We start from the raw sequence: 18,445 nt of genomic DNA, 5'->3' as shown, positions 1-18,445 counted from the left end.
ATCACTGGTTGTGGCCCAAAAACTAAAAATAAAATAAAAAAAGAGAAGAATAGAACTCAAAAGCTGGAGGTTCTTCTGCCTAGCAGATTGATGAGATGGGAATATAAATTCTGTCATAAATCTGTTTTTTTGGGGGGTTACAACTAGCAATGCTCAGATTACGTCTGGCTCGGCACTGAGGAATTGTTTCTGGAGGTGCTCAGGAAACCATATTCCAGGGATTGAACCTAGGTTGGTTGTGAAACAAGGCTTACCCACTGTACTGGTTCTCTGACCCCTCTATTGTATTTGTTACATAAGGGGAAAAGGGCATTTTTTTTGGGGGGGGCACACCCGGCAGTGCTCAGGGGTTACTCCTGGCTATCTGCTCAGAAATAGCTCCTGGCAGGCACAGGGAACCACATGGGATGCGGGCATTCGAACCAAACACCTCAGATCCTGGATCGGCTGCTTGCAAGGCAAACACCGCTGTGCTATCTCTCTGGCCCTGGAAAAGGACATTTTTAAACACATTTGGGGTTTCAGAATATTTGATTTTCAGTCCAAGCTACGGTATACCCAGCTGTTGGGTGGCCTTTCTCATCTCTACGAATGGAGCATGGGGCAGTGACCCACCATGTCCAGCACCCACTTCTGATGTGACAAGTGGAGGTGGTCAGACTTTTTGTTGGTTTGGTTTGGTTTGGGTCACACTTGGCAGTGTTCAAGGGTTATTCCTGGCTCTGTGCTCAACGATCATTCCTGGCAATGCTTGGGGTACAGTATGGAATGCCAGGGATTGAACTCGGATTGGCCACATGCCAGGCCTTACACTTTGTGCTGTTTCTCCGGCCCCATTAGAATTATTTATTATACTTCCACTTGACAGATAAGAAAACAGGCCCAGAATGAAAGGGAAAAAAATCTATTGCTTTTGCTCACATTTATTTAATGTTTGGATCTTTGGCTTTAGCTTCTAGGGAGCAATACCTATTTCTGAAGAAGTACTTTTCGCCCTCATCAAGCAGAAGGCAAAAAGATGACTCATTTCTCTCTGTCTTTCTGCAGTGTGATGCAATGAGTGTCCTGGAGAAGGAGCACGATTACAGGGAGGAGCACTTTGACTTCATCCAGTCGCACCTGCGGAGGTTCTGCCTCCAGTGTATCCTTGGGGCATGTCAGCTAGGCTTGAAGCTCCCTCCCTGCGTGCTGATTCTGGCTTTGCTCCACGTGGAGCATCTTCAAAGAGAGCTCGAGTATTCCCCAAATCCAGAATAGTCTATAATCTCTGCCTGGGAGAAATTGTCTTTACTAGTTTTGTGCTTAGTTGGAATTTGAGACTTGGCAACTTGTGCCTACCTTGATCTTCCTCCCTCCCTCCTCCCTCCCTCCTACCCACCTACCCAGCTGTGTTCAGGACTTGGTCCTGGCTCTGCATTCAGGGGTCACTCCTGACAAATATCAGGGGACCATATGCAATGTTTGGTGATCCAACCTGGGTTAGCTATGAACAAGGCAAGTTCCTCCTCTATTGTACTCTCTAGCCCCTGATTTTGTTTTGCTTCCATTTTTTTCTTATATACATTTGATAGGCTTTCATAGTAAGAAGAAAGCTGATGATCATTATTTTATCATATCTTGAAAATCATTTTTGATTAGGGATGCCTCCCAAATATTTATCAGGAAGCCTGGGGGCCTCTCCCAGTGATTTTTGGGGGTTTGGGCCACATCCTGCAGTGCTCGGGGATTACTCTGGCTCTGTGCTCAGAAATTATTCATGACAGCCATGGGGGGCCATACAGGATGCCTGGAACTGAACCCAAGACAGCCACATGCAAGGTAAACTCCCTACCTGCTGCTCTATTGCTCCTGCTGCCCAGCAGTGATTTTCTTTTTGTTTTGGGGTTTTTGTTTGTTTGTTTTGGTTTTTTTGGGCCACATCTAGTGACACTCAGAGTTACTCCTGGCTGCAGAGACCATATGGGACGCCAGGGGATCCAACCTCGGGTCATCCTAAATCAGCCATGTGCAAGGCAAACGCCCTACTGCTGCGCCACCTCTCCTCCCACCCCTTACCCCTGCAGTGATTTCCGACAACCAAGCTAAGTGGTTCAACTCAGAAGTCTGAGGATGTGTGCCTTGGAAGGGAATTTTGTTGAGGATCAAACTGGGATGACTTCAGGCTTGGCATGTGCTTTAACCCTTGTCCTAAACCATTCTTGGCCTGGAAACCTTTTTCATTATTATTTCTATGGGGGCCACACCAGCTGTGCTCAGGGCTTACTCTTGACTCTGTGCTCAGGGATCACTTTTTGTTTTTGTAATTTTTTTTTTTTTTTTTTTTTTTTTTGGTTTTCGGGTCATACCTGGCAGTGCTCAGGGGTTACTCCTGGCTCTACGCTCAGAAATAGCTCCTGGCAGGCTTGGGGGAACATATGGGACACCAGTATTTGAAACACTGTCCTTCTGCATGCAAGGCAAACACCCTACCTCCATCTGGCAATCTCTCTGGCCCCTCAAGGATCACTTTTGACAGAACTTGGGACACTGGATCAGCCACGGTAAGAGAAGTGTAAGATATGTAAGTCCTGCTACACACACTCTGGTTCCTGAAGAAACCTTTTCAGACTCTGTGTTTTTGCCCAGAAGAGGCTAATTATCAAACTCAATATCTTTTTTGATAGACCATTACCCATTGTAGCCAGTCACAAGAAATATGCTTTGTCAGCAGTCTTCTTTTTTTTTTGTTTTTGTTTTTGGTTTTTGGGTCACACCCGGTGATGCTCAGGGGTTACTTCTGGCTAAGCGCTCAGAAGTCGCTCCTGGCTTGGGGGACCATATGGGACGCCGGGGGATCGAACCGCAGTCCATCCAAGGCTAGCGCAGGCAAGGCAGGCACCTTACCTCTAGCGCCACTGCCCAGCCCTTTTTTTTTTTTTTTTTTTTTTTTTTTTGGGCCACACCTGTTTGACGCTCAGGGGTTACTCCTGGCTATGCACTCAGAAATCGCCCCTGGCTTGGGGGGACCATATGGGACGCCAGGGGATCGAACCGAGGTCCGTCCTACAGTAGCGCTTGCAAGCCAGATACCTTACCTCTAGCGCCACCTTCCCGGCCCCTGTCAGCCAGCAGTCTTGAGTCTTGTCACTGTAGCTCTTAGTTGAAGTCATAGTTCCCCCCTCTATTGTGTTCCTGTCACTTCCATTGGTGCCCTTTAGCTTGTCCAGGCCACTGGAGGGCGCTTATCTGTAGGCTCTTATGTCTTGGAAAAGTTTTCCTTGATCACAGGCTGGCCCGAGCCTGAAAAAGAGTCTGCACTTGAATAGAATAGACTGAGGCTCTTTTCCTGGGCTAGCCCCTGAGCCTTTACTGTTTTGGGAAGCAACTTAAAATCAAGATGACTATATATTTCCCCCCCATATATTTTTTAATAAATGCATGGCTGAAGGGATAGTACAGTGGGTAGAATGCTTACCCCTTGCATGCACAGCATTTCATATGGTCCCTGCAGGGGCCAGAATGGTGGCGCAAGCGGTAGGGCATTTGCCTTGCATGCACTAACCTAGGATGGACCTCGGTTCGATCACCCGGCATCCCATAAGGTCCCCCAAGACAGGAGCAATTTCTGAGCACATAGCCAAGAATAACCCTGAGCGTTACCAGGTATGACACAAAAACAAAACAAAACAAAAAAAATATGGCCCTTACAGTTTACCAGGAGTAATTCTTGAGCTCAGAGCCAGGAGTAACTCCTGAGCCCTGCTGGTGTGCCCCACCCTCCTAAGAAAACTGCACACTTAATGTATTTGACCTGATTATCTACTACTATTGCTGTTTTGGATTTAAGCATTTAACTCTTGCTATTTACCATGTTTGTTTTTTTGTTTTATTTGGATGGGGGGGCATTGAGCCATACCTGGCAATGTTCAAGGTTTACTCTTGGCTCTGCACTCAGAAATCGCTCCTGGCAGGCTGGAGGGACCCTATGGATGCTGGGGATCAAACCCAGGTCATTCTTGGGTCTGTTGTGTGCCCTACTTGCTGTGCTGTTACTCTTGCCCCTATTTACCATGTTTTGATCAAAAAGAGTGAAGTAGTACTTAGAGGGTTGTTCCTGTATGTATTTGCTTTTGTCTCCTGCAGTGGTTTTCCTTAAGCAGATCGATTAGATGGAGCTGCCTTGATTTACACATCAGTGAAGGAAGAGAAAAACCTTGACTTGCTGTATAAGTACATTGTTCATAAAACATACGGTTTCCACTTTGCCACTCCTGCCTTAGTTGTGGAAAAGGATGCAGTTTTTATGTGAGTTTTTATTGACAGTACTTTCAGCCTCTTCTTTTATAATGCATTTGCCTTTCATATGTATCCTTCCAAATAAGATTCCAAAATGCTTGATCTGGTCCCTGAATTGATATGTGTCCAGCTTTCCATCTTCCTCCAGGTGAAGAAAGTGGTTGGGTTAAGTTTAGAGGTGTTGTCTTTTTGTTTGTTTGTTTTGGGGCCGTACCTGGTGACGCTCAGGGGTTACTCCTGGCTATACACTCAGAAATCGCTCCTGATTTGGGGAACCATATGGAATGCTGGGGAATCGAACCACGGTTCAGCCTAGGTTAGTGCATGCAAGGCAGACACCCTACCACTTGCACCACTGCTCCACACACACCCTTTTTTTTTTTTTTTTTTGGTTTTTCAGGCCACACCTGTTTGATGCTCAGGGGTTACTCCTAGCTAAGCGCTCAGAAATTGCCCCTGGCTTCGGGGGACCATATGGGATGCCGGGGGATCGAACCTCGGTCTCGATCATTCCTTGGCTAGTGCTTGCGAGGCAGACACCTTACTTCTAGCGCCACCTCGCCACCCCCCCTTTTTTTTTTTAAATATGGAACGCTTCATGAAATTGCATGTCTTCCTTGTGCAGTGGCCATGCTAATTTTCTCTGAATCGTTCCAGTTTTAGTATATGTGCTGCCAAAGCAAGCACTAGAGATGTTGTCTTTATGGAGAGCAAGCTGTCAAAATTAAGCCATCAACTAAACTGGCCAGGGGAAGATGTGGAAGTATAGGAAATGGCTTTGAGAATCTCGTATCTTCTGTTGAACCATTGGGATTCAACTGTCTTCCCCCACCCCAGGTTTCTCTACCCTCTGGCTGAGATGGTTACAAGTACCCTCATAGTACCCCTGTCAGCCCAGATTTTGTTGATACTAAATGTGTGGTATTTCAGCTTTCACATATTTTTGGAGAAGACAGTGGGGTCCTGGGTAGAGCTTGAGATACCTGACTTTGTATACTTTCTCTTGCTGAAAAAGGTTGAGTGCAGTGAATGCATGGATAGATCATAACGTGTTCTCTGGGAGACCTTGTGCTAGTTGAGTGATGCTTGGGCTTTAATATCCTTGATTTAAAAGAGAATTTCAGATGGGTTAGGGTTTGTGGTAATCCTCTTATGCACTTGCCTTGCTTTGAAATTGAACTCTTGCCTGGTTCAATTTCCATAGCATCATCTGGTGCAACTCAAAATTCAAACAAAGTAAAGTGAAGCAGTTATTCATTCAACAAATAGTGAGCCACTTCCTGCTTGCCCAGGTTCTATGCTGAGAACATAGACTTAAGCCTCAGTACGCAACTGTAGATGTAGAGAAGGAAGCTATACTGGGCTGGTGGAGATAGAGGAGGCAATGCTAGAAGGATGCATGGTGTCTATCAAGACATGATCATCTGGGGCCGGGTAGGTGGCGCTGGAGGTAAGGTGTCTGCCTTGCAAGCGCTAGCCAAGGAAGGACCTCGGTTCGATCCCCCGGTGTCAGGGGGCGATTTCTGAGCGCATAGCCAGGAGTAACCCCTGAGCGTCAAACGGGTGTGGCCCAAAAAAAAAAAAAAAAAAAAAAAAAGACATGATCATCTGTGAGGAGATACAGAATGAAACCGGAGGGCCTGGAGAAAGAGTATAGTGAGGAGGGCTTTTTTACCTTAATGCAGCCTATCCACGCAAATCCAACATCTCATATGGTCCTCAAACTCCTGTAGGCGTGATCCCTAAGCTTAAAGCCAGGAATAAGTCCTGAGCGCAACCAAAACGAAACAAAAGTGTGAACCAGGGGCCAGAGAGATAGCATGGAGGTAGGGCGTTTGCCTTTCATGCAGAAGGACGGTGGTTCGAATCCTGGCATCCCATATGGTCCCCCAGCCTACCAGGGGCGATTTCTGAGCATAGAGCCAGGAGTAACCCCGCCGGGTGTGACCCAAAAGCAAAAAAAAAAAAAAAAAAGAAAAAGTGAACCAGGAAACTAAGTAAGTTATTTGGTTCAAGGAACAGCTCTCAGGCTGCTCACACAACAAGCCCATACTGTACACATTTTCTGTAAAGCCTTCCATCCAGAGCAGTAGAACTGGTGCCTGAAAAATCAGCTCAGTGTATGATGTTGGGGATGAGCCTGTGTTCAGATCCTATGATCCTGAGGAGCAGAGGAAAGGGGAGACAGACCACAGTTTAAAAGAAACTCCACTTCAGAAGGCTCAGTGGATCAGAGTGTGACATTGATTACAAATATCCTGTCCTGACACCTTTGCTCTTTTTTTGTAAACTGGTCAGGACAGCACAGCTACTGGGCAGCAGTCCCTGCCTAAGTGCCCTTTTATCAGAGCAGAAGTGGCTGGAGGATGAGAGGCCTGTGAAAACATTAACAGGGCCATCTGATGGAGCTTCTAGGAGTGAAGTGTTGGGCTCCTCTCACTGGCTTCCTTAGACCCTAGTGGGAGTCAAACAGCAAATTAACTTACTGGGACTCTGTTCTGGCAGATTTAGGAGGAGCCACTGTGAATCAGTTCTGTGTCACTTTGGTTTGGGCCACAACATAGACACTACTCCTGAATCCCCTTGACCTCAGAATTCTTCCAGAATACACTGCAAAATGAATGCCTGTCCTCGGGCAGGTTATTAGAAAAGAGTAATGGCCTCTGTGTCATTGCCCAAGAGAAGATCTTGTGCTAAACTCAGCTTCACATTCTCCCTCTGTCAGGACAGATCCTTAGACTCAGCATGACTTTGACTGCTTTCAGTAGGGCCTCAGGTGGACTCAGCAGGGGCTCCTACTGACTTCTGCACTGCTCCCAAGGGCACTGTTCTGATAGGTCAAGCATGATTTAAGCGTGACAAGCCAATCTGTATTTACAGGATCCCTCCCTGGCCCAGAACATGCCCTGGTCCAGAGGGTTAAAATCCCTGTCTCCTTGCCTTAGACCTGCAGGCTGGGACAATGAGAAGAAAGTAGCTATTTTACATGAAAATCTCACCGCTGTAAAGCCAGAAGATCCATATGAAGACTTTATTGTGAAGCCTCCTGTGAGAAAGGTACTCAGACCCCCCCACAATCAGGTTGTAGCTTTTGAATTGGGAAGGATGCCAGTCAGGAAACAGGTCTTACACATCTCAGTGTTTGGGGAATTTAAAAGGAATAAATCCAGGGGCCCTTATGAAATACCTTTTGCAATCATCTGGACTGAAAATGCTGTGTTCTGAAGGCTCTACGATGGGTAGAAGTTCCCCGCATGCCATCCTTGCCTGTGGACTGCAGTTCATCTGTCGCCCTGCTGCTCTGCAGGCCTGCAGGGACAAGTTGTATGTGGAACTTGCCAGACTTGAAAATGTCAGATAGTCACAGCCAAGGGTGGTCTGGGATGAGGGTCAGCGCCAGACGAGAAAGGCTTAACAAAAGAAATAAAAACAAAGAAAGAATAGTTTCACTAAAAAAGAAAAAAGAAAAGAAAAGCTTAGCTTAAAAAAAAAAAAGAAAGAAAGAAAGGGCCCGGAGAGATAGCACAGTGGCGTTTGCCTTGCAAGCAGCCGATCCAGGACCTAAGGTGGTTGGTTCGAATACTGGTGTCCCATATGGTCCCCCGTGCCTGCCAGGAGCCTTTTCTGAACAGACAGCCAGGAGTAACCCCTGAGCACCGCTGGGTGTGGCCCAAAAACCAAAAAAAAATAAATAAATAAATAAGAGAGAAAAGCTTAGCTGCTGACACTGCGATTTAATAGTGTGAGTTTCTTGGCCCGTGACCACAAGCAAGTGTCTCACTTTACAGTTAGTCCACGAGAAGGAGATGGCAGCAGAGGACGAACAGGTGTTCCTAATGAAGCAACAGGTAAGAGGCCCCTGGAGGCCAGAGCAGGCCTTGTGTGGTGGGCCTGAAGAGAGATCAATACATTGGGGTTTTGGCGAGGTCTCTTTCCTGTGTCTGCCTACATCTTAAGATTGGTCAGAGCCGGACTCTGCCTCTTGAACTCCTGGTCTGCCTTACAGAGTTCTCTCTGACTTCTGTCTTCTCTGGATCTGTTCTTTTCTGCTATACTTTCTGTGCTGAGCTCACCAAGTGTCCTGGCCTTCCTCCTATCTTTGGCTCTTTGCAGGATGCTAGGCAACTGGTGTGTCTGTATTGTTGGCCGTGAGCCCCTTCTGCACACTGGCAGTCCAGAGTGCACATCATTCTCCTGTCTGGGTCCCACAGAGTACAGGCAGGGCCCAGGCGGTATATTGGCAGTCTCTTGCTATTTGTTCCTCTATCTTCTTGCTTCCTTTAGCTTCAAAATTGGTTACTTGGCAGTGTTTGTCTTCATTTTTGTTTTTAACCATATACTAAGTTGCTCGATTTCAGTGTTTTTACACTTCTAGTTTAAAATCTGGGACTTCCTTGGTGGTGGTTCATGGTGCCTTCTAGTGAAATACTGGAAGTAAGTGTTTCTCCAGGCCTTTAGTGCACTTTGCAGGCTTTGGTTAATGGCCAGTGTGTCCCTCTCTTTGCAGTCACAGCTTGCCAAGCAGCCAGCCACGCCCACGAGAGCCTCCGTGAGTACCTTAAACTAAACAGAGGGCCTTGGGTGTCTTCAAACTATCTTTCTTTGTGAGAGCTTGTGTTTGTGTGGACTTTGGTATTTTCTAAGGGAATTTGGCCTCCTGAGAGGTCTAGCTTCAGGACTATAGCAGGAGCTCAGGGAATGTCTGAAGGATGAAGGAGTACAACTCTTAGAATGAGAGTCAGTAGGCTTGGTGATCTTGCTATATCTTCTCTGGAGAAATAGGTTTTAGAAGGGACCGCGCTTGAAGCAAACTCCCATTTTCTGCCACCTTCTCCCTAGACCAAGAACTTCCACAGAGCAGTAAAATGATTGGTTGGGAGTGTGGGTTTCCTGTTATTTTGAACGTGTCTGTATGACTTGGGCTTGTTTTGATTTTAGGAATCTCCAGCAAGAGGACCCTCTGGCTCTCCAAGAACTCAGGGCCGAGGAGGGCCAGCCAGCGTGCCTAGTGCCTCTCCAGGTACATCAGTAAAGAAACCGGACCCCAATATCAAAAGTATGTATCCTGAGTCTGTGGGGAACAGTTTAGCTCAGTCCTAGGCTTCTGCCTTGGGGGGCAGAGGGCTGGGTTGGAAGGTGAACACTCAGGGCAGCTGGGTTTTCTTTTTCCCAGAAAGTGCTGTTCCTAACTCCCTGTCTTATGGCTTATGAGCAGAGAGAACAAGGCTTATACCTTCCTTGGAGCTGAAAGCCTTCGTCTGGCTGTGTGAAAGACCCCAGGCAGGCCACACAGATTCCAATTAATTGTGAGGACTCTCAGTTAGTCTTTGCAGTGATAGCATATAAAAAGGAATTCTAGGGGCCCGGAGAGATAGCATTGCAAGGCAAACGCCGATCCAGGACCAAAGGTGGTTGGTTCAAATCCCGGTGTCCCATATGGTCCCCCGTGCCTGCCAGGAGCTATTTCTGAGCAGACAGCCAGGAGTAACCCCTGAGCATCGCTGGGTGTGGCCCAAAACCCAAAAAAAAAAAAAAAAAAAAAAGGAATTCTAGAGGCCTGAGAGATAGCATAAAGGTAAGGTGTTTGCCTTTCATGCAGAAAGTCGGTGGTTCGAATCCCAGCATCCCATATGGTCCTCTGAGCCTGCCAGGAGCGATTTCTGAGCATAGAGCCTGGAGTAACCCCTGAGTGCAGTCAGGTGTGACCCAAAAACAAAAAAAAAAAAAAAAAGGAATTCTAGTAAATGTGTTTAGTAGATTGTTACATGTGGGTTATTCTACGCTGACCATTAAGGGGTTTATTTAAGTCATCCAGTTTATTTGATGCCTTTTTTTCTTATTGTCTCTTTAGATAATGCAGCAAGTGAAGGAGTGTTGGCCAGCTTTTTCAACAGCTTATTGAGTAAAAAAACAGGTTCCCCTGGAAGTCCTGGTGCTGGTGGAGTTCAGAGCTCAGCCAAGAAGTCAGGTATTGAAGGGCTCAGGTGGTCAGGTAGTTGGGCTTGTGGGTGGTGGGTATTGGACCCTCTCAACACAGAGCCACTTTGTTTTGTTCTGAACAGCCAAGCAAGAGGCAGGTCTCCACTCTGTACTGAACTGTGCTATGCAGTAGGATTGCTATGCAGTTTTGGGGCCACATTTAACATATTTTTAGGTCCACTCATGTTATCAGAAACTTGATTATGTGAGCTGAGGTATATTTTAACCCTGGTACATTACCCTGTTATAGAAGCTTTTTCATTTGAGGTCATGGTCTAGGGTACATCATTTTTTTTTTTTTTTTTTTTTTTTTAGTTTTTGGGTCACACCCGGCAGCACTCAGGGGTTATTTCTGGCTTTACATTCAGAAATCATTCCTGGCAGACTCAGGAGACCATGCGGGATGCTGGGATTCAAACCACTGTCCTTCTGGAAGGCAAATGCCCTAATTCCATACTATCTCTCCGGCCCTAGGGTATATCATTGACATTTATTTTTCTGTGGTGGTTTATAAAAACTTAGAAGTAGGGCTGGTGTGATAGTACAGTGGGTAGGGCAGTTGCCTTGCATGTGGCTGACCCAGGTTCAATCCTCAGCATCCCATATGGTGCTCCGAGCACTGCTAGGAATGACTCCTGAGTGCAGAACCAGGAGTAACACCTGAACACTGGCGGGTGTGGCCCAAAAACCAAAAAAAGAGAAAAAAGAAAAAAAAAAAAAAAACCATAGAAATGGGGTATACCCAGCAGTGTTAGGGCATCTATGTGGTGTCAGGAATCAAACTCCAACCTGTTGCATGCTTTGCCTGAGCACCAGCCACTTGTTACTAATATTTGTTCATTCCACTGTCCTGTGTCTTATTGTGAGCTGGATTCTATCGAACTCTTTTGATTGGAGGGTTCTCATTTCTTTTAGAAGCTCCTTTGTCATATGTCTTTCTGTAACTGTCTACCCACTATTATTCCACAAAAGTTGGTAGGACAAGTCTAGGTCATGGAGATCTTTTGGACAGAATAAAAGTTCCTTGGAAATTATGTATCCTCCAGTTTGCATGGGGAGGGGCTTTTGTTTACTTAAGATTTTGTAACCTTGGGGGCCAGAGCGATAGCAAAGTGGTAGGGCTCTTCCTTTTCAAGCTGCTGACTCAGGACCGACTTCAGTTCTATCCCTGGCATCCCAGATGGTCCCCCCTAGCCTGCCAGAGTCAGGAGTAGCCCTTGTGTGTGGCCGGGTGTGTCCCAAACACACACACACACACACACACACACACACACACACACACAAAGATTTTGTAATCTTAACTTCTGTACTATTAGCTTGACATTATTTTTAAGGTTCTATCGCTTTTTTTTTGTTTTTTGGGTCACACTCAGTGGTGCTAAAGGGTTACTCTTGGCTCTGCACTCAAGAAATCACTCCTGGCAAACATGGGACTATATGGGTTGCCGGGATTCGAACCACCGTCGGTCTAGTTTTACATTTTTATTACCTATAAGTATATGAATACACTTTTTCCTAATTGTTTTTTTTTTAAGTAACATGATCATAGTTGGGTTACAGTCATAACCAGAACACCCCCCCCCCTTCACCAGTGTAACATTACCCCCTCTCCCGTTCCCATCCCCTGCCTGTATTCGAGACAGGCATTCTACTACAGTTATTTGTTTTTAAGTTCAATTAGTTGTATTTTTTTTCCTTAAAGGATAAGAGTAAAAAAATATAGTAAAGATGTGGTAGTGGCAATCGCCATTGTTTGCATAGGTCCAGAAAAATGGGAAAATGGAAAAAAAATCCTTTACCTGATTACAAAAAGGCCTCACCCCAGAAGTTTATTGGCATAAGACCGACTCTGGGTTCCAGGCATATGAGTCCATCCAACTCGAGTCATTCTCAAGGTCCCGGTGAAACTTTTTCACACTTTAGCTATTGTTGGTATCAGATTCTTATATTTAAAGACTCTGGATTCTGTGCATTTCTTTCATCGATGTCAGGCTGATGTGGAGCATCCTCTAGTTTCAGCATACCATTAAATGCAGAGCGATCTGCCCTGCATGCAGACTGTTGCTGAGTCATCTGGGTGTTGGGAGCACTCTTTGGAGTAAGTCAATACCAAAGCAGTGGTAGGTCTTCCTTGGTAGAGGCTTGGATCCTGGTATTGTTATAGACAATTGTGGTTGTTTCCATAGATGGTATCCATTGTTCAGGTGTGTATGGGTGATGCCCATTCTTCTGAGGCCTGAGCCAAATTATTATGCCAATGTTCAGGGTAAAAGGCCTAATTACATTACCAAATATGTGTTCCCATCTCTATTAGATAAGAACTTGTTTGCATATGTATTATTTTTCCATTTTAATGTGCCTATGCAAAAGAGAAGCAATGCCAGAAGATATTGTTAGTGCATCTGGGGGCTGACAAATAAAGTCCAACATTCCCCGTAACTTGGTTCAAACATGAAATCTATACAGAGATACTCTTCTACCAGTATTGCTTATAAAACAGATCTCAAAGGGGGAAAATCAAACAATCAAATAACAAATCCAGTGGGCAAAATTGTCACTATATGAGGATGTTCGAAAAGAGTTATAAATGTTAAGCGAATATGTGAGATATACAAAGGAGATACACGTGTCCCTTTTGTGTTTTAGAAATAGTCAAGAGGGAGGGGGGTGTTTCCGAGACACCACTTTGGTCTGTGATTTGGACAAGCGAAGAGCACATGGAGCCATGTCCTCCCCTTGTTGCCTGCTGAAGCTTCCGACTTCCCACGAGGCGTTTGCTTCCTAATTGCTGGCAGTTGAAAGTTCAGCAGTCCCCTCCCAGCCCCTTGCAGGAGCAAGGAAGCCTGGGGTCTCTTTTAAATTGCACCTCACAGGAACCCACTTGCTGGGACCCTGAGCAGGTGTCCAGAAATAACCCTGGGGACGGGGAGGAAGGAGAGAGAAAGCTATGGGAGGCAGCCGAGGCTGCATCTTCACCTTATCTTGGCCAAAAAGCCTACAGCATGAAACCTTGTCATGACGCGCTTTGCCTGCTGAAGCTTCAGACTCCACCCAAAAAATTACTGTGAAAGATACATAATCTACCTTGGCCAAAACAAAATCATTAGTACAGAAAAGTGGTTAAATGTTGGGTAACAAGAGATGGGAGTGAGGGAGTAAAGGAATAAAATGAGCTCCTGGATGGCATTCAGATAATGACAATCAATGAAACACAATGATATCCATATATTTGTCATAATGTTCCGTGCGGGGGCGCTAGGGCAGTTTCACAATGCACAGATTTAATAAGGAAACTTCCCTGGTAAGTCCTATTGCCAGAACCTATTGTGTTGCTATTCTTCCTGGCTCCCAGGAAGGAAGGAGATCCTTCCCGAGCTAGAAGGCCTGAAGGTCCAAGCCCCCACCCCCAGACCCTCCCTTTGGAGCTGGGAGGGAAATGGGCAAAGCCTAGGAAAACCAATAAACTCCAAGGGACCCACCTCGATGGCTTGCCCAGCCATGTGGCCAGGAAAAGCCCTGGAGCACCGGAGGAAGGAGGTAGAGGGGTACTGGGGTGACCCATGTCCCGCATCCCTTCCTAGGCCCAGTTAAAGAGGCCCTTGGCGTGGCGGAGGGCTGCCAAATGCCATGCTGGCAGAACCTCCCGGCTCCCAGGAAGTAATTGGTGTTTTCTAATCAAAGATGACTCAGATCAGTAGTACCTGGATTAAGGGTCTTGTTTTGCATGTAGCCAACCTTATTTGACCTCTGACGTTTTGTCCCCTGAGCATTTGTAAGCCCTAAGTATGGAGCCAAATGATCACTCCTGGCTGTACGCAGTGGACCATATGTGATACTGGGGATCCAGTCAGGATTGGCCACATGCAAGACAAATACCTTAACTCTTGTAATATCTCTGGCCACAGGAATTTTCTTATTGTTGCCAGGGATTGAATCTAATGCTTCAGTACTCTGGGGCTGTGGATTCCTTTGGGGTCAAACTCAGAACTCCTGCATGCACAGCTTGCACTCCATCCTTTCCATCCATCATTTTGCCCACCCCCAACCTCAAGAACCTTTTATAGTAAAAGTAAAAACACTTTTCACTATTGTTCCCACTCACTGCTTCTCTTCCTTTTAGGACAAAAGACTGTATTGACAAATGTTCAGGAAGAGTTGGATAGAATGACTCGAAAACCAGACTCCGCAGTAACAAACTCTTCAACGGATAATGAAGCTTGATCCTCCTTAAAAAGTGCATATATAAAATGACCAAATAACTATGTATATTGATCTGCTAAGACCAGGATTTTTCTGATATGGCACATGCTATCTATCAGTTTTGGGGGGCAGGGGAGATGAATTTAAAAAAACAAAACAAACAAAAAATACCTACTTCATTGGCTTGTCCGAGTGTGGAATGCACATTTAGGAAGATGACCTGTGAGACCCCTTTGTCAAGCATCATCACCCTTGGACTCTCAGGCAGGTGGCTGCTGTGGGGAGCAGGTGTCGCTGGGCTTCTTGTGGCGGGAAGTCGACCATAGCAGCAGCCTGCTCTTGACGAGGGCGAGTCAGTGAGGTCCAGAAATCACTGATCAGATGGTGACTAGTGTGATCAGTGGCATGGTAGCAAATTCACTTGTTCTTGGGAAGCAGATTAAGTAGCAGAAAGTTCAGGCAGGAAAGAGAAAGACCGAAAGGAGAGGGAGCGAAGTGATGTGGGGGGAGCTGAACGGTGAAGGAAGTGGAGGAGGAAGGCGGTGGGTGGTAGTGCTGAGTCCTGTGTGTTCAGGAGAAATTGAAGAATCATTTATAAATAAAATAAATTCAGAAACATTTGAAGAACTCATTAACCAGAATGGGAGCTAAGACTTTTTCTGAGTGCATCTTGAACTTAGGAGAGATCGGTTATGTGTGGGGTGCCTGAGTCAGGGTACTGGCCCAGGGTGCCTGGGCTCTCGTTTGTCCCTGGTCCATGTCCCTATGGGAGGTCCTGGGCTTCCTGCATGTGCTTCATGGGACAGTCACTGTGGCATGTGCTTTTAAGTCAGCACTTACATTAGTTCACTTTGGATTGTTTTCTAAATAGTTTTTGCTTTTTTTTTTTTTTTTTAATTAAAATATTTTTAACAGCCACTGTCTGGCCTGCTAATAGAGAGTGGGGATCAGCCTCTCACTTGACTGTAATGCAGTATGTGACAGGAAGTTGGAAATTTTTAGTCATTACACTCTGATTCATTGGCTTGCACCAATCCCTGCCTTATTGTCTAGGGGAACTTTCTTAGAGTTCAATTGATTCAAAAGGATTTTATCCTAGCTCCTCAGGCTGATCAGTGCTATGTGTCAATGTTTTATATTGAAAATGGAAATGATACATTGTTCTTGTGTTTTTCATAAATGCAGAATTTCTTTGCTGTGGGGTTAAGTGTCTCCAAGTAGGGCCCATTCATCCCTGTTGTCTTGTCAAACCACCATTCTGGAAGTGATGACTGTGATTTGAAATGGCATTTTTAATTTTACATATAATGCAGACCATATAAATGCAAACACTACCATGAATTTAATGTATAAAATATTTGTTGTCAAACCAATGTTGGGGGGAGCCACTGTCTACTTATGTGCTATTTATTCTTTTTTTATATGAATGTTATACTGGGTCTGAGCATAACTTCCCCAGTGTTAGTGCTTTTACATAGCAGATTTGACTGACCACTAACAGCACTGGGCGTAGCCTAACTTACTGTATTACATAACAAGACCCTCTGCTGTCTTGAATTGCTTTTGTGTAAAGGTCTGAACACTGTTAAGGAAAAGTAGGGTATTGACTTGCTTTTCTGACAAACAAATTTTTGGTGCCAGTTTTACTTTCAATGATCAACATTAATCCCCTTTTAATTTAGTTGGGGAAGTTCTTTATATGTGTTTTCTTTTCCCCCTAATATATTGTGGCCTCCAGAGTGTTAGGGTAATGACCAGAAATGTTTGTGGAATGACGTTTTGTTATGACCAAGAGATGCCAAACAGCTTGTAGCCACATTGGTGGTCGTGGTGGGTTCTTTGCTCCCTCTTCCACATTAAGGGGATACAGTGAACAGCCTTGGGAACAAGGACAGGTTCTCGAAAGGCCCATGTCTAAGAGGGATCCTGGACAAATTTAAGTTTTAGTGCATATTTTGACTGTTTTAAAAATCATTGAAACTGAAAAGCACTTTTTCTGTCAACATGAACTGTAGTACCATTGATGAAATGCTGACACTCCTGTCTTATGAGGAAGGTTTCTTGGAGCTCTCACTTTTCCTGTCTCTCCACAAGATGATGCTCCCCGTGTCAAAAGAAACTGATGCAGTGTGGCCTGCACTCAGTGGTTGCCAAAGTTCGCCATCCTTGGGGAGTGCAGGGTGTCTTGCGGTGGGGGATGTGGAGATATTTTTTGTTATTATATTAGGTTTTTCTAGCATTGGAGCCAAAGGCCAGCCAATAAACTTTTTAAATTAAAATTCATTTAATTTTCAGGATACACTTTTGTGGTAGACAGTTAAAGACAATTATGACTGTACATTATAATGGTTACATCTTCTGTTTGTCTTTGAAATAAAAAAAAAAAATCAAAGGAATAAGCCCAACATTGTTGTGACCGTGAAAGGGGCTGTGAATTGGTCTTTCCTAAAAATGCAATGGGTATGCTGCTAGAACTATTTAATTTTGTTTGTTTGCACTTCTTTTGTTTTCTTTTTCCTTTTTTGAATTGGCATTTAAAGATCAGTATTTAAACTGAAGATGTTGTCATATTTTATTAATTTAACACATTAAAAGTGACGATTGTGTACATCATGACCTTAACGATGTTGATGCTATAAGTGACAGTTCACTGTCTTGCCTATACTAAGTTTGTCTGTTTTTAACCTAAAATTAGGACTGCAGACTAGTTCTCCACCAGCTTTATAGCCCAGGGTGTGGTTCTACCCAAATTCAGTATGCAGTCATAGGAACTTGCTTTCTAGTGCTAGGAAAGAAGATGTCTGATTACTGCCTTCAATAAACACCAGTCCAGACTGCGTACAATTTTTGGTGACTTTCTTTATGGTAACTCTTCTCACTGAAGATATATGAAGCAAGGTTTTTGATTATATAGCTCAAGATGTTTACCTTTCTTCTGTGTGACCATCAGAAATTTTGATAAAGACCGGGCTGGAGCGCTAGTGCAGTGGTAGGGCATTTGCCTTGCACGCAGATGACCTGGGACAGACCCAAGTTCGATCTTCGGCATCCAATGTGGTCCCTAAGCCTGCCAGGAGCGATTTCTGAGCACAGAACCAGGAGTAACCCCTGAGTGCCACTGGATGTGGCTTAAAAGTAAACAAAAAATTTGATAAACATAGTTTAAAGCTCCTTTGAGGTATATAGAAGATGCAATGGAGGGGCCGGAGAGATAGCATGGAGGTAAGGTGTTTGCCTTTCATGCAGAAGGTCCGTGGTTCAAATCCCGGCGTCCCATATGGTCCCCCGTGCCTGCCAGGAGCGATTTCTGAGCAGACAGCCAGGAGTAACCCCTGAGCACTGCCGGGTGTGACCCAAAAACCAAAAAAAAAAAAAAGAAGATGCAATGGAAATTACAAGGTGCTTCTAAATTTTTTATTATTATTAATTATTATTATTTTGGCCATACCCAGTGACACTCAGGCGTAACTTCTGACTATGTGCTTAGAAATTGTTCCTGGCTTGGGGGATTATGTGGGACGCCAAGGGATTGAACCGTGGTCTGTCCTGGGTCAGCCGCGTGCAAGGCAAACACCCTATTGCTGCACCATTACTCCGGCCCCACTTTGATGTAGTTTTAAAGGTTTCAGAACTGTGGTCCGTCCTGGGTCAGCCATGTGCAAGGCAAATGCCCTACTGCTGTGCTATTGCTCCGGCCCCAGCTTCTCAATTTTTAATTAATTTTTGTGCTGGCGATCAAACACAGGACCTCATAGATACAAAGCCAGGTGCTCTTGCTGAGCTATGCCCCAAGACCTCCTATTTTTTGTGGGGGCCAGAAAGGTAGTATAGCAGGTAATATCTGCCAGGCTGCGTTCAGTGCCTGCCACCCTGCATATGGTCTCCTAGCCTCTTCAAGAGTGGTTTTGAGCAGCATAGATCCAGAAGTAAGCTCTGAGTAGTACTAGATTTTTAGCACAAAAATTAAAATGGGGGAAAAATGGTTTTATGG

At 45.1% G+C, this 18,445-nt stretch overlaps 1 protein-coding gene and 1 non-coding gene across 3 annotated transcripts in view; one reads left to right on the top strand and one right to left on the bottom strand.

The window, feature by feature from the left end:
* Positions 1 to 17,298, top strand: part of DYNC1LI2 (dynein cytoplasmic 1 light intermediate chain 2) — a 35,630-nt gene extending 18,332 nt beyond the window's left edge. The window contains exons 6-13 of one of the 2 annotated variants that reach the window (XM_049786402.1): positions 1,048 to 1,141; positions 4,149 to 4,284; positions 7,221 to 7,332; positions 8,064 to 8,123; positions 8,783 to 8,824; positions 9,214 to 9,331; positions 10,127 to 10,243; positions 14,375 to 17,298. In XM_049786402.1, coding sequence (XP_049642359.1) covers positions 1,048 to 1,141; positions 4,149 to 4,284; positions 7,221 to 7,332; positions 8,064 to 8,123; positions 8,783 to 8,824; positions 9,214 to 9,331; positions 10,127 to 10,243; positions 14,375 to 14,475 — 780 coding nt within the window. In that variant the 3' untranslated portion in view covers positions 14,476 to 17,298. The remainder of the gene's footprint in view (positions 1 to 1,047; positions 1,142 to 4,148; positions 4,285 to 7,220; positions 7,333 to 8,063; positions 8,124 to 8,782; positions 8,825 to 9,213; positions 9,332 to 10,126; positions 10,244 to 14,374) is intronic. The other variant, XM_049786403.1, reaches the window with a different exon arrangement.
* Positions 4,856 to 4,962, bottom strand: LOC126029162 (U6 spliceosomal RNA). Its single transcript, XR_007502813.1, has one exon. It is a non-coding gene; the product is annotated as a U6 spliceosomal RNA (small nuclear RNA).
* Positions 17,299 to 18,445: the final 1,147 nt, after the last annotated feature.

Source organism: Suncus etruscus, chromosome 14 (assembly GCF_024139225.1).
Source record: "Suncus etruscus isolate mSunEtr1 chromosome 14, mSunEtr1.pri.cur, whole genome shotgun sequence".
NCBI classification, from domain to species: domain Eukaryota; kingdom Metazoa; phylum Chordata; class Mammalia; order Eulipotyphla; family Soricidae; genus Suncus; species Suncus etruscus.
Note: the sequence above shows the minus strand (reverse complement) of the source record. Positions and strands in the feature narration are given on the sequence as shown.